Source organism: Thermobia domestica, chromosome 14 (genome assembly GCF_964235325.1).
Source record: "Thermobia domestica chromosome 14, izTheDome1.hap1.1, whole genome shotgun sequence".
Classification (NCBI taxonomy): domain Eukaryota; kingdom Metazoa; phylum Arthropoda; class Insecta; order Zygentoma; family Lepismatidae; genus Thermobia; species Thermobia domestica.
Window position 1 is genome coordinate 31,835,958 of NC_137467.1, and position 24,800 is coordinate 31,860,757.

General features: G+C 33.5%; 1 protein-coding gene across 2 annotated transcripts in view; it reads left to right on the forward strand.

Annotated features, from left to right (window-relative positions):
- LOC145670585 (short transient receptor potential channel 5-like) overlaps positions 1 to 24,800 on the forward strand; it is a 119,585-nt gene that overhangs the window by 76,082 nt on the left and 18,703 nt on the right. For both annotated transcript variants that reach the window (XM_081739385.1, XM_081739386.1), the window contains exons 5-11: positions 2,465 to 2,638; positions 3,936 to 4,086; positions 6,472 to 6,619; positions 10,838 to 10,995; positions 12,602 to 12,737; positions 19,621 to 19,821; positions 23,942 to 24,161. In XM_081739385.1, the coding sequence (XP_081595511.1) occupies positions 2,465 to 2,638; positions 3,936 to 4,086; positions 6,472 to 6,619; positions 10,838 to 10,995; positions 12,602 to 12,737; positions 19,621 to 19,821; positions 23,942 to 24,161 (1,188 nt within the window). The remainder of the gene's footprint in view (positions 1 to 2,464; positions 2,639 to 3,935; positions 4,087 to 6,471; positions 6,620 to 10,837; positions 10,996 to 12,601; positions 12,738 to 19,620; positions 19,822 to 23,941; positions 24,162 to 24,800) is intronic.

Consider the following 24,800-nt stretch of genomic DNA (forward strand, 5'->3'; position numbering starts at 1 on the left):
GCCTGTATTTATAGTACCTTGTTGAAATGTTTGTCTTCAAACTGTCAAATATAAATCGCAGTAAATTGTGTAATCTGCTGTCACAAAAAAGTATCCTATTTTTCGATCGGTATGGTAAAACAATATTTCTCCATACTATTTTACCGTAAATTATTAATTGTCAATAAACTTTGTTACTTTTAAATGAATGAAGCGAGATAATTTTACTATGATGTTTTAAAAGCTGGTCATTTGGAGGGGCAGGAAACCATTTGAGGGGGGGCTGGCCCCGATGCCCCCCTGGCTACATCCTTGCATGTATGTATACTTCGTTTATTTATATGATATTTTGAAGGCCATTGCATCTTACCTTCCAAAAGGGAAGCTTTGGTAAACAGTAAAATGGATCATGCACTAGAAGTTCCAATTTAGTCCGGTAGATGTTAGCTGTTGTAAGATGTTTACTGCCATCTAACGACGAGATTTGTAACTTCTACTACCTTTGACTCAAATCCCATTTTCGTGATCCTAATAGTAAAAGGTAAATCATCCTTAGGTCTGAGATTGTCTATTTCCCATTTCAAAACCCTGGACCACAAAGATTTGAAAGATTTGTTTCATCATGCATGTTGGAAGAATTTTTTGCCCACACAAGTACCAACTTGCTGTCCAACTTACTAGAAGAAAGAATCGAAGGAAAGAGTCACGTGATTTCTTCCGCTGTCATGATTGGCGGACCTAAATATAAAACAACCAACTTCCATGAAAGAGCACATACACGGTAAACATGCATGAAGAACGGCAAAACCATCATGCATGTTTACAGAAGATTTTGAAAACTTTCAACATGCATGAACGAGGCCATACATGATCAACTTGTCCGTGGTTTTATCATCTTTTCATGCATGTTGGAAGATTTCTTCATGCATGTGTCTGCGTGTATGGGCCCCTAAAACTTATCGGAAACCAAAACTAATCTATATAGCTTAATGTTTATTATTAGGATCACGTATGAGACTTAAAAGGTTATGTTCTTAGTATGTTCGTCTGTCCATAATTCTGCATGATAACTCTTGAACGAATTCGAGCTTCCTCGTGGCTAAGTGGTTAGCATACGCGGATTTGGCGTGAGGAGACCGGGTTCGCTTCTCGGTGGGTTGGGAAAATGCCACATACCCTTGTTTAAACTGTAATGTTCTCACAACAGTACGCAGTATAATTTAGTATTCTGGCTTGAATTAAATTATTTCACTAGTTGTCTCTTCATCCCTTTGTAAATGATTCGCACCGAACAATATAACATAATCATGGCACAAGTGAGGTTGAGAGAGAGTTCACACTCGTATAATTTACTTCCGTTTTCGGAGGTTTTTTTTTTTTTTTTTTTTTTTTTACCTAAAGATGTTTAAAGTAGATTCTATCATGTTCTGTGGGTTAATTGAAAGATTTAGAGAAAGAATGTGTTTTTATATAAATACACATTTCGACACACACACACACACACACACACGCATATATATATATATATATATATATATATATATATATATATATATATATATTTCTAGCTAACAATGCTATATTTTCAACACACCTTCATATTCCTTGAGGGCAGATAGTTAATAATAATAAAAAAAATAATTTGTGTTAAATTAGCTTGCTAATTGGAGCCATTGTATTTAAATCTATACCATATATCACTTTACATTAATTTTCTCCAATAAAACATTTTATGTAAGTTTAACGAATGATACACAATTCTAAGAGTGTTCAATTAATAAAATATGTAATGTAAATGTGATGGCCGATACACAATTCTAAGAAGCCTTCCTCGCTGAACTCGTGGCTAGCACGTGCGCCTTTGGTGCATGTGGTCCGGGGTTCAATTCCCGGTGGGAGAACACAGAAAAATATATTTCACTAGCATTAATTTTCATTAATCGTCCGAATCCTTTGGCTTAGTAACCATGGGACGTTAAACTAAAATTTTATTTCATATCATTGTACGACTCTATAGATGTTTAATTAATGAAATATGTTATGTAAGTCTGTCGAAAGATACACAATTATATGAGAATGTTCAGTTAATAAAATACATAAGAAGAACTAGTAACACGTAAAATTCACAACGTGTTATTCTCAGAAAGCCTAATTTCGATTAGGCTTTGAAATATTGCAGATGATTATTTACAAATATTGTCCTCAGGGAACATGGAGGGGAAGTGTTAAAAATATAAATAAGTCACTTACGTTAAGTCACAATGCTATAGTATAGGTCTAAAAATGTAGTTTTATGTTCCCTTTTCATTTCATGAAAAAAATGTAATCCTTAAAAAAAATCCAAAAGTAAAACCGATATAAGTGACAAGTATATCAGTAAGGATTTGAAATTGCTTTTCTTCAAAAACTTAGCAGTTGTCAACTCTTTTCAAGTATTCTGTAATTACATTTCTCTTTATTGTTATCGTTATTTCTTTATTTGCAGAAGGAGTACCTGAAAATGTCTTCAAACTGTACGCGTTTTGCAGTGAATTTATTGGACCAATGCAGAACTACGAAAGAAGTACAAATCATTCTCAAACAGAAGCCTGGCTGCGAAGATCCAAGACCTCACACTTACTGTCGTCTTCATGTAGCCATCAACTATAGACTTAAAGAGGTTTATTTCTTTATTTCTTTCTTCACTTTTGAATGCGATTCTGAAGCTCCCGTTAATAACTAGTTATTTTCAACTGGCCAATGTATGACGTAACAGCACGCTTTTACAATCGTAGAAACGACAGGGAGAAACAGATAGCGCAAAGTAGGACAGGGGACGAGGTAGAAGAATGGAAATACAAGTGTTGTAGCGTACGTGTTACTATTGGATCCACGAGTAGTGTGTCTGCGAGTAGTGTAGGGTGCTACGGCTCATAGTGTCCTTCTTGAAAGCCTGTTGAAGCTTTTGGTAACCTTCCGTTGCCGATTTTTCAAGCAAGAAACAAACTTTCAAACACACTCTTTGTTTCTTTAAATTTGCCGTAACGATTTTGCGGGCGGCAAACGAGAATAGTTACGAAAAACAACACTACGACAAACGTTAACCTCTTACGCAGTCGCTGCTTGAGCCTCTGATTTGGAAAGGTGTCTACTAGACCCACCTAGCGTAAAGAACTCTCTAGTATGCCCAGAAACGGCCGCGTACTTTCAATCCGGTTTCTTTTGGATTCCTCTCGTATTACATAATGCTTGTTTTTCTTATAAGCAGTTAAGCAGTGCTGACGCACAAGTTTGTACATAGGCCCTTCTATTCAGGGCCGGACTTACGCTGATTGGACTGATTAATACAAATTGAGCCCCGTGATAGAGTGTAATATGCTCTCGGTTGTCAAATATATACAAAAATGCATCGCAATATACGCTTTACTTGACAATCTCAGTGATTGTGGCATCTGGAGAGAGATTTTCCGAATTGAAACTGATCAAAATTTAAGCTGAGATTATCAATTCAGCAAAAACATTTAAACAATTCGGCAATTTTTATCATTAACAGAAGTTTAAACTTCGTCAAAATTGTAAAATATTTTGCAGAGAAAAAAAAGCAAAGAAAATAACAAAAAGAGATATGATTGATTTATAATTTACGAATGTTGGGTAATTTTTAGAAGTTCAAAATTTGTAATTTGTTTCCAAAAGTACATTTAATTTTACTTATTTTTAATTTTTGTGAAGAAAAATATTTTTAAAAATAAATAATTTCACAATCACGAAGTAGTGTTTGATAATTAAAATTAGCTATTAATTTAGGATAACTGAATCAACTACCGAATTGGCAACAATGGGAATAAACTACAGATGGCAACAAATGCATTCACATCAAAAAAAAGTTGTAGTAACTATTTGCAATAAATATTTATAATATCTCTATGTAATGTGTCTAACATTATGTGACATGTAATTCTCCCTTTTATTTTCAGTTTGTGACTCATGCTAATTGCCAACAAGTTTTAAGATCTGAATGGACACGAAATATGCCAAAATGGTGGCATTTTTCATTTTATAGAAAAATTCTTCATATCATGTTTTGTATGCTCTTTATGCCTCTCATCTCCGTTTTATATATTCTGGGTAAGTTTATTTTTAGTTTCATACACTATATTCATCGTACGGTTAGTGTAGCATAAGAACAAAAAGGAATAAAATATTATCGAAATAAAGATCAAATTAAATTGTGTTATATCACTTACTAAAATGAAACACTGAATTCGTAAATCAAATTAAAGAGTGAAATTAAACGAAAGGTGGTTACAATCTCTTACTGTCATGAATGACAATATTTTATTGATGACCCAAATGATTTACAGAGGAACTGGTACATATAGAAAGGAAGTATATTAGTATAGTGGATGTCTTTTGTAACCATGTAGTCACTTAACTGCAAACATTTAATGGAATTCAGATCGACATTTGACACGTTATGTAAGCTTAATTACATAACAAATAATTTATAAACTTACTCAATACTAGCCCGATTATAAGCTGAATATTTAAGTATTCAAAATCCGCGTGTCACTTTAGAGATCTCCCAAAATTATGTCACATGCAAATAGACAGTTTCAGTTTTGTATTGTCATACTTTGCCTACTGCAGATGAAGTTTAGCTTTGACCAGTCAGTGGTCTTTCTTTCTGTATTTGAAATTTTTGCGTTCGTGGAAACTTCTTGGAGACTTCTCCATTGCGACTCCAAGATTTGGTACAGGATGATTTTTCGGTTGAAAATCTGGTCTTTTTGTATGAATTATTGTCCTTGTTTGTTTCAACTAGTTTTCCTTTCTAATTTGCTAAAAGAACATTATATTGTAGTATTTTAAAGTTTAAAAATCTTAGGAAAGTGATAATGACAAAATATCGTTTTTATCTAATGATGGAAAAATAAGAAGTATTTTGAAGTCTAATTCACCCTAAAGTTTGCTTTCAATTTTTCTTGATTTTATCCGAAATGTTAATTACTTTTATCTAGTGACAAACACCGTTATATCACCACAGGTGCTTTTCAACTATTTGCAAAATCCTTGCTTCTGCTTCCAAAATTTAAGAAGGATTACAAATCCTGTCCTTGTGATTTTAAAAATAATATTATGCACGTATACAAAATCTAAAATATTACAAAAATCTTCGTTCAGTTTGTAACGTATATAGGAACCACCATTTATAATATAACGATCAATTTATATTATACATAGATTTTACGTTACATTTCAGCCCACAGTCCGTGTAATTCCTAAAATATGTCAAAATGATCAAATCACATTAAATCAGGCACGACAAATTATATCACTATTACCTTTATTCTCCAAAACTTCATTAATTATACTTTACTTTTCTTTTTCAGTTGTCATGGCAACGTTTTTAAATAAACGCATATTACACCTATAAAACCAACATATATTTTTAACGATTGAGATTAAATCTTATTTCTTTCTATTTAGAATCAACAACCTATAAATTATTTTCTTTTTCTTCTTCTACACGACAGATTGAGTACTTTTATGCACCGTTGCCCAAAACCAAGATATAAAAATAGAAGAAATTATAAAATAAATATACAATATCGTTGTAAGTTTTACCCACAGAACTGACTTTATGATTTTCATTAATAAAATTAGTGATGATTTTTTTTTCATTCATAGTTCTTGATTTGATTGCATTAGCTCATAGCATAAAAGTATAACATAACATGAAGTTTGGGAAATATAGATCATAGATTATGAAAGTGATGGTCATCACTGAATAAACAATAAATTAATAAATTACCAGCCAAACGCTATTATAAAAGAATAGTAGGAAGCAAGGGCGCCCATCAGGGGGGCAAGGTGGGGCGCTCTCCCCCCCCCAAAGAGAAAATCGTACTTGGGAATATCGAAAGCCCAATAGAATTTTTACATTAGTTATATCAAAATTTGAAACTATATTTGAAACCTCGCTTATATTTGCCCCCCCTTGGAAACCACAACATGGACGCCCTTGGTAGGAAGTGTTGCTGTGATAACATTAAACGCTGTTAACTACTAATGCATAACACACAATCTATCGAGAAACGGTTAAGAATTCCAAATTTTTCGATAAGTATGGTATAAAAAAAAGCAATGATAGAAATATGAAAGTGGTTAATTTAATAAAGTAACTTTTAAAAGAATGATTTCAAAGAGAAAATAATAATTTTCGGTAAAATATTCCAACTTTTATATGTTTGTTGTTTAACATTAGATTTATAAATATCTGTGAAATCTTCGAAACTACTAATTGAAAACTTATACATGTACTTTATCTAATGAAGGTATATTGAAGTATACCGTATTCATTATATGACAGTTTTGCTTTCAAATTTAGATTATAAGAAAAATGCGTATATAAATTCAGAAATTAAATAAAATAAATAATAATTAAGAAACATTCATGACATTGATAACTGTTCATAATATTATGGTATCTTTTGTTTCATTTATTTGCAGTTCCAGAAGCAGTCATCACCAAGAAGCCATTTTGTGTACCCTTAAACAGATTTCTATTTATGACGAGTTCGTATATGATTTTTGTTGTGCTCCTAATCATCTCATTGGCAGAGAAGAATGCAAGAAGTTATGAAACATCCGTGTCATGGTAAAATATAGCTAATGATAACTTTCAGTATATATAGTATGATATATAATAATATTAGATTGGTACGAATGAAATGTAGACTTTGAAATTTGGTGGAAAATTCACCTCAGCAACACAGCACATAGATGGACAAGAGTCACGTGCCTAACGTAAAAACTCAATACACTTCCACATAACAGTATGGAAATCCAAATAGTCAGGAAGCAGTGTGCTGTCAAACAGAGCTGCACGAAGGTTCACGATAAGAACACACAATTGCGAGAAATTTCTCGTAATTCAAACTTGGATATTGTGCATAGCAAGTCGTAGAAACAATTGGGCCGGAAATAGCAAATTAACGCATCATTCGCCGTTGATTTGTTAAATTTAATCTCGGTGACAGAGCATTGCAAAACTAGACTCGTGGGCACGGACCAACATAATATTTCGATTAACTCCTCAAGAACATCGTGAAAGCAGGCCTTCAGAAAAGTGTTAGTGCCATTACAAACAAGTTAGGCACATGTCATATCACTGTCGTTCGGGACTCCGCGCAATCAGTAAGGTGAAAAAATTGAATTTATGAGTGTTACGTGAGTTGATACCGATTAATAAGGATTTCTATCTGAAAGTGCGCTGTTTTCTGATTGTATGGAGTAACCAGGAAGTATTTTTTCATTGGATTGTCACTTCTGATGGAAAAAGAGCTATGGCGACAATTGTTTAGATCGTGACCAATGTCCAGAACGGTTTCCAAAACCCACGAAATGTTTTATTGCTTATGAGGTGGTCTATGGTGCGGGTAATAAACCATATATCTCTTCGTCAAGTTGAATTTTCCAGCATCAAGCAATTGTCAACAGACGTTGTGTCCTCGGATTTTTTCTAAAAATTTTAGTTTACCAGTTACTTTAGAAGAATTTTAATAACGGTTTTTTATATATAGGAATTCACAAAGGATATATAGGAATTCACAAAGGATATATAGGAATTCACAAATAGTTAATTTGATTCCACGTATTCAGTTTAACTTTTCACTATAAAATTCCTTTATAACAGATAAAAGCACTATGATCCACTAAACAAATTTGTTATATGTTGAATAAATACCTGTTTAGTGATTTTCACCTTCATATAAGAGAATTTATAGTTAAAAATTAACTTCAATAGATGAAATCAAATTGATTATTTTAAAAATCATTTGTAAACTTCTATACATAAAACATTCTTTTAAACAGGCTAGTAAACTAATATTTTTTAAAAAATCTAGTGACAATGAAAATGTGTCAATTATTGATTTAACTAAATGTTTTTTCAAAATACTCTCGGGTGTATTTGTATTTTACAGGAAAATGCACCCAACCACTTCTGAAACAAATTGGATTCCAGCAACTCAGTAGAAATTGATGAAAAAGATCTCCCAGAAGATTGAAATAATTCAGAAAAAAAAAAAAACTTAGGTACAAATATACAGTAGGTTTACGTTTCAACAGTTCTTTATGCCTAAGACATCGGATAATATGCAATATAGCAGACTCTTCCTTGTCAGTAGTTAAAGTCTCACTGCTGAACGAATGAATCTCCCATTCGGCTAATTCTGAACCAATAGCAAGTAAAAATAGTCTTCAAAATTCGTTTTCAAGTTATTACTCTTTTCTTTTTGTTCTTTTCTAATTCTTACTCCTGAAATTCCGAGATGGAAGCCAATAGATATATCTTGCCTATGCACTTAAATATAAGAAAGCGTTAGTGAGTGTATTTTGTATTTAAGTGCTCAGGAGAAAGATACATTGAATTGAATTGAATTTTATTGCGTTCAATGACCATTTACATTGTTGCTTGCCATGTGATATAGAATATGTCAATGATATGATTATACAAATATATATATTCATATAATGCTAAAAACATAACTACTTTTACAATATTTCCAGATGATAGAAAACATGATAAAATATTGTGGTTCCCTTATACAGAATATACAGGGTTTTTTTTTTTTCTTACAAAATATAAAAATATAATATGCACAAAAATTACATTTACGGCTTAGCAGATCCTAGGTCAGTTTGCAAGAATTCCTCTACACTCTAAAAGCAGTGGTTTAACAACAGAGTACGTACTGACTTTTTGAAACTTTCATGTTTGGAAAGAGATTTAATTTGATTAGGCAAAGAGTTAAAGAGTTGTACACCTTTGTATACAATTGTTTTCGAAAGCAAAACGGTATTATGAAGAGGAACTTGAAGATGTGACTTCGTTCTCGTATTATATCCATGTTCATCCGAGTTCTTTTTGTTCAGTTCTTGTTTCTTGTGGACCAAAAGTAATGTTTCGTATATATACAATGAAGGAAGTGGGAGAATATTTAGGTCTTTGAATAGCGTTCTGCAAGAAGTATAAAAACTTTCTTAAATTCAGTGGACGAACCCCAAAAGGCTATTCCATATCTGATTTTGCTGTGAAACAGTGCATGGTAGGCTGTTAATACTGCTTTTCTGCTTAAAATGGGAACAAGTGATCTTATTAAGAAAATTACAGAGGATAATTCATAAGATAATTTTGCAATATGTTGAGACCAGGGCAAATTATTATCTATCAGAAGACAAGAAACTTGACTGTTTCGGCTTGCTTCGTTATTTTGTCGTCTATTCGAAGTGCTGGGTATGATGTCAATTTATTGTGGTTAGAATGAAAGTATAAACAGGATGCTTTGTCGGCGTTTAGAAACTGATAGGAACATCTATCAGTTTTTATCACAAAATTTGAAAAATGAGAAAAACATAAAAACAATTTCTAATATTGGATTTTCCTATTTATGGTTATCAGGATTAACCGGTCTTAGTTGCCGTTTGTTTAAGCACTAAATTTTCAATATTAGCACTGAGGAAGGAGTTAGAAATATGCCGAAACCGTATGTAAGTATTGCATATTATCGGATGTTTTAGGCATGAATAGTGGGCCTACTGTCTATGTTGTTCGGGTAGATCGTTTTTTCTCAATTGTTTTCGTCTCATTTTTGGAATCTCATTCTGACATCGACTTGGATTTCATTCTTCCGTGAATGCAGTCAAAATGAATGATAGTGACATTTTTAAAATTATATCTAGTATTCATATTCTTTTCCTCTTTTTCTTCTATACACTCCGACAACGAGCTGTTTGTTCCTTCAAAGTTAAGTGCGTCACTGTTTCTATTGGGTCTCCGGCGAATGAATGTAATAATCAATAAGTATCTGATATTTTGATGTTTATAGAGGGTGTTTCAAAACAACACCCACAACGCTTGGGGGGTGATTCCTGACACCAAGATAAGACAAAAAGTATACGCCAATTTAGGTGCACAGATGCTTCTTTTTGGAGTTATAGGCTGCCAAAAACATGAAAAAAGAACTTTAAAGGTCCTTAGCTCCAAAACCATGGGAACTACCGTAGTCAGGTCAAGACTTCACTTGGGAACTAACATGTGGTCTTTAAAAAAATACATGTTTCAGAATCCTAAGGTACTCACGCATCAATTTTTATAGAGGGAGTTTGGCTACGGGCATATAATTTGAAGTACTCACCAATTACCTCTATAAAAATTGTTGCGGAAGCACCACAGGATTCTAAAACTTGGATTTGGATGGGGCACATAATAGTTCCTAAGTGAAGTCTTGACCCGACTACGGTAGGTCCCATAGTTTTGTAACTATGAACCTTTGAAGTTCATTTTTTTTCATTGTTTCGGCAGCCTATAACTCCGAAAGGAAGCATTTGTGCACCCAGGTTGGTCTTATCTTTTTGTCTTATCTTGGTATCAGAAATCACCTCCCAAACGTTGTTGGTGTTATTTTGAAACAACCTTGTATATTAACAATATTGTTTAATTGTGAAGTTATTTAGCTCTCATAAATTTTGTTACAAAAAACGATACAAGTTCGTTTTATTTAACTTCGACAAGAGTGCAATAAAATTTACTCGTACGAAATTCATCTTTAATTTACCTACAGTATTTTCAATTATTAGTTGCTGAACTTTGATTAATATATACTATGAAAAATATATAAAAGAAAAGAAAGATAGAACATGCCAGTACGAATTTACGTCTCTATCTATACCTGGAAGTTACTTTGTATATGAACGAAATGAATATTATTTTTTGTTTTTATTAGATTTATTGTGTTTTGTTATAGTTTCGGTGCAAATGAGTGGCAGCATTATCTATTCTCATTTTTATTTTATTTTATTATTTTTTTTCCAGGTACGATTGGGCAATTTTTGCTTGGCTTTTAGGAAGTATGTGGAGCATTTGTATTAACGTTTTCCATCAAAAATTTTCTTTTCTACTTTTCTTCTGGCATCAATATGACATTGTGATGCATATTATGTTCTTTTTTTATTATGTGGCATGGCTTATAGGTAAGGGTAACAATAATTCTTTGCAAAAATAAATAATCCCAGTTTTTCAACTTTTATGTAATTTGGACCGCTTGGATGCCAAGCTGCCTAAAATCTAAAATATTAAGTCTAAAATATAATGCCTTCATACAGGGGTTCCTTTTGTAAACAATAAGTATGAAACCTTTCAGTTTAACGTCTCACGATTATGCCTGTTAGGCTAAGGAAGACTGATGATTAGGGCAAGTGAATGATTGATGATGGAAGAAATGGTGGAATGAGAGTGTTGAGGAAACGGAAGTAATCCGAGAAAACCCACGGATGCGATGTTGTCCACCACTGTTGTAAACAGTAAATTACAAGACTATAAACTGCATAGTTATGGATTTAATTGCCAATATAATCAGAAAAATGAATTGTTTGTGAAGAGTTCAACTTCAAGTTTCTCCCCTGGAAAATGTTGTTTCGAATTTGAGTCAGTTGTCATCCAAGGGGTCCACTTTAAAAATAATTTAAATAAAACATAATTAACTTTCTGAATAATAATAATTCTTTTTCATTTTCATGAAAAATAGTGTCTTTCAATGAATTTTCAGTAATTTTTTGTTCTTTTACCAATCGGTATCGCACTTGATTCCAGCTTTCTAAATCAACATTTCCTTACCTATAATAAAAGGTTGTATGTTTTGGGACATTAATAAAGCCAAAGGGTGAAAGGGAACAAGCTGTCCATTAAAATTAACTTCTCCAAAAGTACAAGAGGCGGTGATACTATGTTTATTGTTTTATGTCTATTGCCGGCAAGTGCAAAACAAATAATTACGATTAAACATTCCATTCATATTCTGTAAGATACTGTATTTGATAGTTCAGTGCAGACATATTTATTGGGTTATCGATGTGTTTAGTTTTCGTCACGTATGCGCTGGATTCTTACTCTTCTGAAGAGTTAAAAAAAGACAGTCGGATTCATGCTGTACTTAGAAAAAAAAAAATACAAATCTTTTGAACGTACTCATAGATAAGTGCACAATGGGATCGCTTTTAATGTTTTGCTGCTTAGAGGGGTGAGAGAGTGTGAATGTTCTGGGTATTTCCTAGAATTGACGATCTTATCTACATCTATCGTCATAGGTGAAAGAGGGAAAAAAATAATGACAGTAGCGTTTTATAGATAAATTAATACAACATTCAAATCTTAGTAGATGAATGGTAAACTAAGATAGATATTTATTATACGCGGTGTTTTGATATAGCAGAAATAAGCTGTAATATGTATTACTTGAAAAATACAAATTAATACGTAGATAATAATCACTTACTGCCTTTAAAGTGCTTTTATATTGCGAACTATAATTACTTTTATTTTTGTAAATTTGTCACTTGTTGAGGTTGGCCACCAATGTTGAAGTTGAATGTAATCAATGGTGGCTAACTAGACGCATGTTTCACTATATAAATCTGCTCAAGTTTTATTCATTTGTTTAATTTTTTATTCACCTGGTTAACGAAGATAGCTTAATAATACCAACAATATTTCATCTTGTGCACCAAAGCTCAATATACACATGATATGAACCACAACAGAAAATATTTCGTTTATATGTCTTTTTACGATGTCTTTCAGGATATTGGCTATACAATTGTGATACTGTATGTGGAAAGATACATACTGCAGAGTTTCATGGATATAATCCTATTCTGATTGGAGAATGCTTTTATGCAACAGGTTGTACAATGGCGTTCTTAAGAATTCTTTACTGGTAAGTTGTTACAAGTCGATTTAATTTGATGCATGGCCAATGCTTAAAATGAAAAATGGAATGAAATCTTTGAGTTTTACGTCCCATGCTTATGCCGGTTAGGTTAAAGGAGACGGTGATGATGAGTAATGAATGAAATGGTGGAATGAAGAAAGTGGGAGGAAACGGAAGAGCCCCGAGAAAACCCACGCACACGGTGTTTGTCCCCCACAAAGTTTACTTGGCGGGGGCTGGGATCGAACCCGGGACCCCAAGCACCAGAGATGAACGCTCTACCACTGAGCCGCCGCGGCTCAATGCTTAAAATGAGCCGGTGCACGTATGAAAATTAGATTGATTTATTTTGCTGTACGTCCTTATGCAGTGGATTGTTGGATTTTCAGCACTGCCAATTGTATTGTTATTTTCTTTCCTTTTTGTTACAGCGTAAAATATAATTTATTTATTTATTTATAATTATTAAACGAAGCGAGCAAAGATATATGATTCCCTGAGAAATAGAGCTCATCTGTAGGAGTAATTAATTTATGAAATCAGATGAAAGATGCTCCAAAACCAAACCAAATGTGGTAGTAGTCAACTTATGCTTAAATTTCAACTAAAAAGCCTTAAAGCTTCAGCTTATGAATGATATAAGTTAATTGTGTGTGTGTGTATGTTTTTCGTACTGTACATTATAATACAATTTTAGTTTGCTTTTGTCTTGTTATCCTGAGAATGCCCATAGCTTTGTTTCCTGAAGTACTTGTGTACATGTGTTCTGTTATTTTGTCATGAAAAGCTGACGAAGTTTACTTTAAATATTGAACGACTTTCGAGTACATTACAAAACACTAATCATAGTAACCAAGAGACGTATCCCGAAGAGGAAAGGCGTACGGAAATGTGAGCAACACAGAACGTTAAGTTTGCTTTCCCACGCGTCAAAAATACTGTACAAAATTATCGCACGACGAATAGAAGGGAAAATCGAAGAACGGCTGTCGGAGGACCAGTTTGAATTCAGGAGAAAAAGGGGAACAAAGGAAGCAATACTGAGTCTACAATTTATCATGGAACAGCACATCAGAATAAACAAACCAATTGTGATAGCATTTGAGCTTTTGACAACGTAGATTGGAATATCATGTTCAGAGCGTTGAAAAATCTGAAAGTAGATTACAGAGACAGAAGAATAATATACCATCTTTACAGGAACCAGACAGCTGTTATAGGAAGAGATCAGAAGGAAGCAAGAATAAATAAAGGAGTGAGGCAAGGATGTGGACTTTTACCTCTCCTGTTTAACGTCTATATAGAAGAGGCTATGAAAGAATTCTTTGATAAAGAAAGGTGTAAAAGTTAATGGCCAGGTTTTCAGCACAATAAGGTTTTGCTGATGAATAGCACTGATACCAGAGAACGAAAAGGATCTGCAGGGATCACTTTCAAACTTGAACGACCAACTGAAAAATCATGCAAAATAAAGATAAATAAGATGAAAGTGACAAAGTGCACAAGAGCAGGGCAGGAAGGGGCAAACGTATGGCTAAGATGGAGAGAAAATCAAAGATGTTAAGACGTTCCCCTATTTAGGAAGTCTAATATCCTCGGACGTAAGAAGTGCAAAAGACGTAAGTTGCAGAATAACGCAAGCTAAACAAGCATTCAATAGGAAAAGAGAACTGCTAACATTAAGAAATGTGTCGTTTGATGTTCGTAAACGATTTATCAAGACCCTGGCATGAATCGTGGCGCTTTACGGATCAGAGACGTGAACATTGAGAAAAGCTGAAATATCCAAGCTGGAAGCATTTGAAATGTGGTGTTGGCCCAGAATGCTGCGCATATCATGAACTAAAAGGAAAAGAAATGAAGACGTACTAAAGAAAGGTAATGAAGAACAACAGATCATGAAGATAATAGGAAAAAGAAGAAACAGCATGATTGTCCGTCTTATTCGGTACTCTGATTGGATCACCGTGCTGATAGAGAGAAAGATAGAAGAAAAACAGGAAGAGGAAGACTAAGGATAGAGTATATAAATGCAGTTACGAAGAAGAGACCTTATCAAAGTATAAATTCTCTCTTTCAAGGGAGAGAAAAGTTTTAAAATTTCCATATTGCCCACCAACCTATGGTTGAGGAAAACAAGAAGAAGAATCATAGTAACTCTAGGAATGTTTTTGATTTTTAAAATATAAAATGTTTTGAATATTGCTTGAAATTATCCTAAGTAATCATTGCTAGACTATGTCTTATTCCTTAATGCAAGCATCAAAATCCGGGAAAATCCGGATACACATTCATACTATGCTTGGCAACACATATAAATTTCGTTAGATTTGCTTCGCAAAAAATGTTTTTGATATTCACTGAATCAATCCGAATCTAGTTCGAAGGTAGATCTATAAGATCTCTAAGAAATTGCAGGATTCGAATAAAATTGCATTTCGTTGTGCTGAGAAACACGTATCTTATTTTTCACAACTGTTCCTCATACTTCTCAATATTATATCTAAACGTACCATCAAGTTGTTGTACGATGTTATTTTCCCAAAACACTTGATTCTAATACCGCATTCAAGTGAACTTTTGAATTTGTGTGTTTCGACATTTTTTTAAAAATTACTTGAGTCATTAAAACCCATAATATTGGTCCAACTCCCATCTCTCTCAGGGAGCAACAAACATGTAAAGCAGAACTAATGAATCCGTAACTTCACATCCAAAATTGCAATCTAATTATTTCTATTATAAAAATTCTGTAGGTAGAGTCTAAATAATGTATACAGAATATCAAACCTTCAAGTTTTCTTTTATAAAAAGAGTGCCTTATAAATTTTTTTACAAAGTTCTTGTAAGTGTTTTTTCTTAAGTCTTTAAATGTTTCCAGTGAAGTACAAAGATCCTCGGTGCATGATATGGCCTCGGAATAAAGGATAGTTATCTTGGCCACAGCGACCTCAGACGGGATCGGTTATACTCTGTAGCTTATAGCAGCCCCAGGAGAAGGTATTATGGAATATCTTCGTCGCTCATAGGAGCCTCAGGAGATGATTTTAAAAGATTATACTCTGTAGCTCATGGCAGCCCCAGGAGAAGGTATTATGGGATATCGATATCGCTCATAGGAGCCTCAGGAGATGATTTTAAAGGATTATACTCCATAGCTCATGGCAGCCTCAGGAGAAGGTATTATGGGATATCTTCGTCGCTCATAGAAGCCTCAGGAGATGATTTTAAAGGATTATACTCTGTAGCTCATAACAGCCCCAGGAGAGGGTATTATGGGATATCTTCGTCGCTCATAACAGCCTCAGGAGATGATTTTAAAGGATTATACTCTGTAGCTCATAACAGCCCCAGGAGAGGGTATTATGGGATATCTTCGTCGCTCATAACAGCCTCAGGAGATGATTTTAAAGGATTATACTCCATAGCTCATGGCAGCCTCAGGACTAGGTGTTAAAGGAAGTCTTCGTAGCTCATGGCAGCCTCAGGAGTAGGTATTAAAGGAAGTCTTCATAGCTCATGGCAGCCTCAGGAGTAGGTATTAAAGGAAGTCTTCGTAGCTCATGGCAGCCTCAGGAGTAGATATTAAAGGAAGTCTTCGTAGCTCATGGCAGCCTCAGGACTAGGTGTTAAAGGAAGTCTTCATAGCTCATGGCAGCCTCAGGAGTAGGTATTAAAGGAAGTCTTCATAGCTCATGGCAGCCTCAGGAGTAGGTATTAAAGGAAGTCTTCATAGCTCATGGTAGCCTCAGGAGTAGGTATTAAAGGAAGTCTTCGTAGCTCATGGCAGCCTCAGGAGTAGGTATTAAAGGAAGTCTTCATAGCTCATGACAGCCTCAGGAGTAGGTATTAAAGGAAGTCTTCGTAGCTCATGGCGGCCTCGGGAGCAGGTTTTTGGAAGGTTAGCGCTCAGCACAGGTCGGATAATTTCCTCGTCCCGTTGTCCTCTTTTACAGCCATCTTTTTGGAGGGCAGGACTAATGGAGGGAGAGTCGGCTATCTTCATATTTCTCCGAATCCTCTTCGTTTGTTCTTGGAGGTGTATTCTCCTTCCGTCGTCTGTCACTGTTTATAATTGTAAAAAGACGTGTTTGTGATTAGAACATGTGGCTTGCAGTATGTCTGTCTGAGTCTGTGGATCCATACAATATACAGCTAAATAAAATTAGAAAGCATAACCCTACTAGGATGAATAAATTAAATTACAGACAGCACAAAAATGGCTATAAAAATGTTGAAGATAGCGATACAAAATTATAATAAGAAGATTGTTTAGTCACACAACAAAAGAGTGGCAATATGAAAAATAATTAAAGAAGAGTTTAACATGTAAATGCATAGTACCCACATAAGTAGCACAATATATGAAAGCGTAAATATAAAAAATCCAAGGGACAAACTCTTAATAAAAACAATAAAATTAGTAAGACTAACATAATAGAACTATTTTTTTAATGTGAGAAATCGATATTCTTAAAACCGTTAACAGAGAGTGAAATAACTATGATAATAAAAGAAATGAAACGAATTTAATTCACCAGGTGCTGATGAAGTATTAAATGATTCGATGAAAAGTTGTTACAAATACTTAATTAAACCGTTATGTTATCTGCCAAATATTTCAATCGTTACAGAAACATTTCTGATAAACTAAAAATCGCTAAAATTAAAGCGTTACACAAAAAAATAAACGCAATGAAATAGAAAACTATAGACCGATTTCGTTGCTACCCATAATAGTTAAAATTCTGGAGAAAATGTTTAACTGGCTAATGGATTTCATTTGTAAATACTCATTTTATCCAAAGCGCAACATGGTTTCTTGAAAGGTAAATCCACTGAGACTGTCATTTTTCATTTTCTTGAAATCTGTAAAAAGTTTTTGGATGGGAAAGAATTATGTAGAAATATTTTTAGACCTAGCAAAAGCCTTTGATTTAGTAAATCATAATATATTACTAGGAAAACTTCGTTGCTATGGTATTAGAGGCTCAGCAAGTAAATGGCTTAAATCATACATTAGATCGGAGGCAAGTAACTGAAATCGCAGGAATAATTAATAATGAAATTAAAAATGTATATCAAGTGAGAAAGTTGTGGAAGAGTACCGCAGGGATCAATTCTAGGGTCACTTCTTTTTCTTCTTTATATAAATGACCTTTCCAAAAAATATTTGATAGTTTATGTGTGACTATATGCAGATGATATAAATATACTAGTTATTGAGAAAGATGAAATTGAATTAACTTCAAACTGTCAACTGGCAATGAACCAACTTTCAAATTGGATGAATAAAAATGAACTAATTATTAATACAAATAAAACGTATGCCTTAAATTTGCATAATGTTAAAAGTAATCAAACCAATACAATAATAAGAATAAACAATAAAATAATTAAATATGTAGAAACTGATGATCTTTCTCGGAGTTAAAATATCTAATAAATTCAACTGAGAATCACATATAGAACATGTAACAAGTAAGTTAAACAAACTGTGTTATACGTTTTCATTCTATAGTAAAATATGGCTTAACGTTCTAGGGAAGTACACTTAAAAGTCTTGTCATCTTTAGGCTACAGAAGAAAGTAGTAAGGAAACAAAGAACTACTTATATTTATCACATGATCATACAGCAAATGTCATCTTTGAGTGTTGCTATGGACTATAAGGAGACAGGTTGGCACTTAGATTCTTTAGGTATGGGTTCCCGTTGACACATAATCCAACAAAAAGTACATTTACTAAAAACTGAAACTTAGCCCCTTTAGAACTAAATTCATTCAGTTATTTTATTGTATTAGATCAATTTTATCTTACTTTGGTAATGTAAAAACTAAATGAATCGGTGATAGCAGAAAGAGCCTAAGTTCATTTTATGTAGATTTGAGATGTTAAAGGAAAACTATTTAAATTCAGGACTACAGTCTCTTTTGTACTCGATCTATAGTTCATTGTTGCTTTTACACCGCTGTAACACCTTCTACACTTGCCCTTCCTATAGGTCTACACAAAGTTGGTATACCTCTAGAGAAATAGAAAATTCATAAACCAAATTTCAGAAAAATAGGACTTAGTCCTTTCTGCAACCATCGATTCATAGTATATGTTCTATACTTGACGCCTCTAAGTTATGTACACCAAGGATGATAAATTATAAGTATCCGTATGTATATATATGGTGTTTCAAAACAACACCAACAACGTTTTGGAAGTGATTCCTGACACGCAGACAATACAAAAAGTATAGACAAACATGGGTGCACAATTGCTTCTTTTCGGAGTTATAAGCTACCGAAAACACGAAAAAAGAAATAACTTTAGAGGTCCATTGCTCCAAAATTATAAGACCTACCTTAGTTGGGTCAAGATTTCTCTTAGGAACTAATATGTGCGTTATCCAAAAATACATGTTTCAGAATCCTAAGGTACTCATGCAACAATTTTTATAAAAGAAGTTTGGCTACGAGCATATAATTTGAAGTACTCACCAGCTACCTGTATAAAAATTGTTGCGGAAATACCCCAGAATTCTTGAATTTCGATATTTAGATAGGACACATACTAGTTCCTAAGTGAAGACTTGACCCGACTACGGTAGGTTCCATAGGATGGAGCTATGGACTTTTATTTTTTTTATTTATTTATTTATTATTTTTTTTTTACGTTTTCGGCTGTCTATAATTCCGAAAGGAAGCATTTGTGCACCGAAGTTGGTCCATACTTTTTGTCTTGTCTTGGTGTCAGGAATCGCTTCCCAAACGTTGTCGGTGTTGTTTTGAAACACCCTATATATGAATTTATATATAAATTCATATATATATAAATTAATTGTTTGAATCCACAAGAACTTGACTGCTATCTGTTTCTCTTTGTGTCTAAATACAGGTTTGAGCTACATCACAGAATGGGACCATTGATCATTTCGCTCAGTAGCATGATGTACAATATTTTGCTGTTTCTCATTGTGTTTGTTTTGGTAATATTTTCGTTTACGATGGGCCTTAATTCCATTTACAAATACTACACTAATAATATTGTGGATTCAACGGATGGAGACGAAATACGACAACCGGAACAGTTCACAACGTAAGTATTTAACAACCCTTTGCGACTTCCTATCTTCATTTATTTTTTCCCCTTCGTTTGTTCTTTTTTTTTTCCTTTTCGTCCTCAAAAAATAGTAATGACAAGGTAGCTGCCATTATTATTATTATTATTATTATTATTATTATTATTATTATTATTATTATTATTGTATTTACTCAAATTAAAGAACCTGTCGAATATAAACGCCCCTTAAAAAATCTGTTCTTTTCTGTCATATTTCCCGATATCTTAGTTTCCTTCATTTTCAAGAATAGTTGAAGATGTAAAGTTGAAGTTTTTTTTTTTTTTTTTTAAATATAGAAGCAACTCGCACGATGTAAAATAGTGGGAGTCAAGATGTTATTGTGAATATATTTACCAGATGTTTTCAGCAAGGTAAAAAGGAAACAAAATATATAAGCGGATTTATTAAATACGACGCTTCTCAGGCAAGTTATTTTATAATATTCATGTACTTCATGTAACTACTAAATTTTGCGGGGGGGAGGGGGAGGCACGGTGACTCAGTGGTAGAGCGCTTACCTCTGCTGTGTGCGGCTCGTGGTTCGATCCCCGACCAAGTAAGTTTGTGGTGGACAACATTGTGCTCGTGGGCTTTCTCGGGGTAATCATGTTTCCTCCCACTTTCTCATTCCACTATTTCTTCCATCATCATTCACTTGCTTTAATCATCGTCTCCCGTAGCCTAAAAGTCGTGGGACGTTAAACTGAAAGACTTCATTTCACTTTTTACTGAAGTTTGCTATTCATTAAAACAGTTGAGTTGAGTTGATTTTAGTTTAGCGTCCCTTTCAGCAGCGAGGCTATATGAGACGTGGACCTACTGATTAACGTGGAATCCGAACCACATGAGCTCCCGCCGGGAATCGAACCCGGGTCTCCCACGCCAAAGGCGCGTACGCTAACCGCTTAGCCACTCATTAAAACAGTGATCCAAGTGAGACGGTATGCGGTGGTATGCCATACCGCCTCTGATTTTTCAGTAATGAGCACATACCGTCTCTGTTTTTTCAGTGATCAAGACAATATTTAAATAGACGGCATGTAGAGTCAAAATTATAATAAAACATACCGCCTCTGCATTTTTTTCCACTTCGGACACTGCATTAACATCTGAAACAAATCGATTGGTACTTTTTGATAGCTGTAGTAAGCTGTAGTTCGTAATTGTAGAAATTCAACGACTAGATGAGCAGTATTAGTATATACTTTTTGAATACAGTATTTATACCAATATACCTTCTTTCAAATATATTATTTGTAATTTCGTTCCATCATCACTTTCTACACACAATTTTCGATACTTTTAATTAATCGTATGTTTGAATAATGTTTTTGTTACATATTCTTTTGGATAGATGATTTATGTAGTTTGTTTTGATTTTCAGTTTTATTATTGTTGATAATAATAATAATAATAATAATAATAATAATAATAATAATAATAATAATAATAATAATAATAATAATAATAATAATAATAATAATAATAATAATAATCAATCCTGGTCTTTTTCGATCAAGTATCATTTTTTGCCTGATTATGTTACCTTGAATTTCGCTTGTTAACATTTTTACTGACTACGATATTACAAATGATATTAATAAATTAGATTGTTTTGTAAATACGATTGCCAAATACCTCTATATCAAATATATCAAATTTCATAATTTCTAATAACACATATAGAAAATGAATATTATATCTATAATTACTTATCGAGTGTATGGAACGTATTGTAATATCATCAAGTTACTCATTTAGCAATGTTCCTTTAAATTTGTCTTCTAATATTTCAAATATACACACGTTTGCTTATCCTCAGGGCCAAATAGTGGCTTAAGTTCTTTCCTACAACACGATCTTCACATTGTCTTCTTGTGTCTCAACAGAGGTAAATAAATAATATTACGTGCATTCTCTATATACTAATGGTCGCTTATCTTTTCCAATGGTAATAGCTTGCTCTTATTTTTTTCATCAACGTTATAACAATGTATTTATGTTGTCCTCATGTTAGTGCACTAACTAAATTACAATAATCTTTATAGATTTTTAGGTGTTCTCACCAGGTTATGGCGTATGCTGATACGAGAACAATAGGAAGGAATACAGAGGTCTTATTAAACGCTTACAGGGGCATTGATTTAGTAGTAAGTGCACAGAAAACTAAATACATGGAAGTATGTCGGGGTCGTAATTCTACATATTATGGATGCGTTGAAATATCAGATATTTTCGACAAAGTGGATAGTTTCAAATATCTAAGATCAGTGTTAACATACCAAAACAATATTCATGAAGAAATTGAATGTCTACTAAAAGCAAGGAATTCGTGTTAAATTATTATTCAGTTCAAAATCTTTTGTCTTCGCGAATTCTGTCGAGAAATTTGAACTTTAAAATATGCCTGTTGTCCTGTATGCAAAACATAGCCGCTTACTCTGAGAGACGAACGTAGACTGAAAGTATTTGAGAACAAGATTCTGAGACGAATATTCGGACCCAAGAGAAGCGCGAATGGAGGGTGGCGGAAATTTCATAACGAGGAACTGCATAATTCATATTGTTTACCAAACATTATTAGGCTCATCAAGTCTAGGAGGCTGAAGTAGGCAGAATAGAAGAAAATAGGAACGCTTACAAAGTTTTAACTGAAAGTTCAAGCGGAAAACGAGCATTCGGAAAACCTAGGCGTAGATGGGAAGACAATATTAAGATGGATCTCGCAGAAGTAGGAATACAAAGTAGAAACTAAATTCAGTTGGCTAAGAACAGAAATCAATGGAGAGCTTTTGTGTTTACGGTATTGAACCTCCGGGTTCCATAGGCCATAGAATTAGTTAGTTTTAGGTGTCCTTTTTGATAGATCTCTCCTAATAACCACTATACCATAACCACTCAACAACAGATAACTAGCTGTTGAGTAGTTAAGGCGACGTGTTGTTTAGAAGGAATCCATCGGAAAACACAAATTTATAAAGATTATTAGTAATTTAGTTAGTGAGAGCCGTAGTGTTGGAGGAATGTAGTGTAGGAGGAAGATGGAGGAAGTAAAATGGACAGAGAGAGTAACAAATAAAAATGTCTTAGAATGGATAAGATAGATAAGAAGACATCTCTAACATCCTCCTTAGGGAGGCCAATTGGATTGAACACATTGCGAAGAAATTGTCTTCTTCATACCGTCATAGACGGAAAACTGGAAGGAAAACGAGGAATAGGAAGAAGAAGAACATAGCTGATTGATGATTTGAAAAGTAGAAGAAAATATTGGGAATTAAAAGAGGAAGATAAAGATCGAGAAACATGACAGAAATAGAAATATTTCCAGACTCGAACCTAATAAAGAAAAGAAAGAAAGAAAGAAAAATAGCCTCATTAGTTCCAAGACCTGCCGATAGGCAGAATGCTTAGCGCTATTATTCAGATCAAAATAAAGCGAAAATAATATATAATGATATACACTTAGGTCTCCTTCAGCCGCTATAGGGAATCAAAATTTCACTACGTGGCAACATCGCAGATTACCTTGGAACCATTAGCATTGCTCCTCGAATTCATCAAGCAGTTACGCGGATTGTTACACTAGTAAGTAGTGCTAGCGTCAACGTCTATTGATTGTAACTGCCATCTAAAAAGAATCGATATAACTATTTGATAAATTGGTATATCTTCTCTGAGGTTCTTTATCTGCGACGTTGTCACATAATGTAATTCGTGTCTCCAGTTATACAATTATATATATTTTTCGCTTTATTTAGACTTGTAAAATAATGCTCTACAATCTGTGGGCGCAAATTTTAGAACACCCTATATATATATTACTATTGGAAAAGAGCACGATTTTACTATCGGGAAAGATAAGCAACCATAAGTATTGATAAAATTCACGTAATATTATTTAATTATTATCTTGAGACATAAGAAGACAATGTGAAGATCATGTTGTGAAAAAGGACTTAAGCCACTATGTACCCTGAGGATGAATGGCCGATTGTTCCATTCGAAATATTGGAGGAAAATATGAAAGGAACCTTACTAAATGAATAATTTGATGATATTATTCATATAATTAATTTGATTTTCTCTTCAAAGATTCCAAGGTACTTTCAAAGCACTAATTTGGGCAGTGTTTGATGAAGGTAATTCGGAATATGCAGACATCGTTGTTGGCAAAAACGCCACAGACTATAGATCTCACAGTTTTACACAAACGTTTGGTACCAGTTTATGGGGCCTGTATCAATTCGTAGCTGCAATTTTGCTAGTCAACGTTATGATTGCTATGATGTCAGACACGTTCCAAAAAATACAAGTAAGTTCCTTTTAGGTAATGTACTATTAGTATATTATAACGACCACTAAATGTGTATTATTATGAAAATCACCAATTTGTAATTAGTTTAATGCTTGTTTTGCATATTTTATATGTCGTTATAGCCCTCAGTCCGTATATTTACATAATTTAGGTTACTGTTTTATCAAAATCCATCTAAACACTTCATTTAGATATTACTTTTTTTTATTGTAGTACGTAATAAATTAAACATTTACGCACTTTTAAATGTACATGTATATATCACAAGATGGATTCTCTATATATTATATGTTTTTTGTTGCTATGACGACTTACAAAACATGTCATATCACTATTACAACAGAACATCAATCATAATAATAGAAAAGAAATTACATCTATTTCTCTTTATATTTTCTTCTTCCTTTTGAACAGCTTGTGCATATTTTAAAAGCACATTTTGCTCGTAAATACAAGTTATTATATAAAAATTACACAATACCGTTACAATATACGTAAATAACTACCATAAATAATAACTACTGGAGAAATTAAACTGACACATGATTACACACATTTCCTTGGACTATCTTGGTATACATGTATGAGTTATTAATCGCCGAAATTTTCAATAGGAAACTCCTGTCTTCCTCAGCG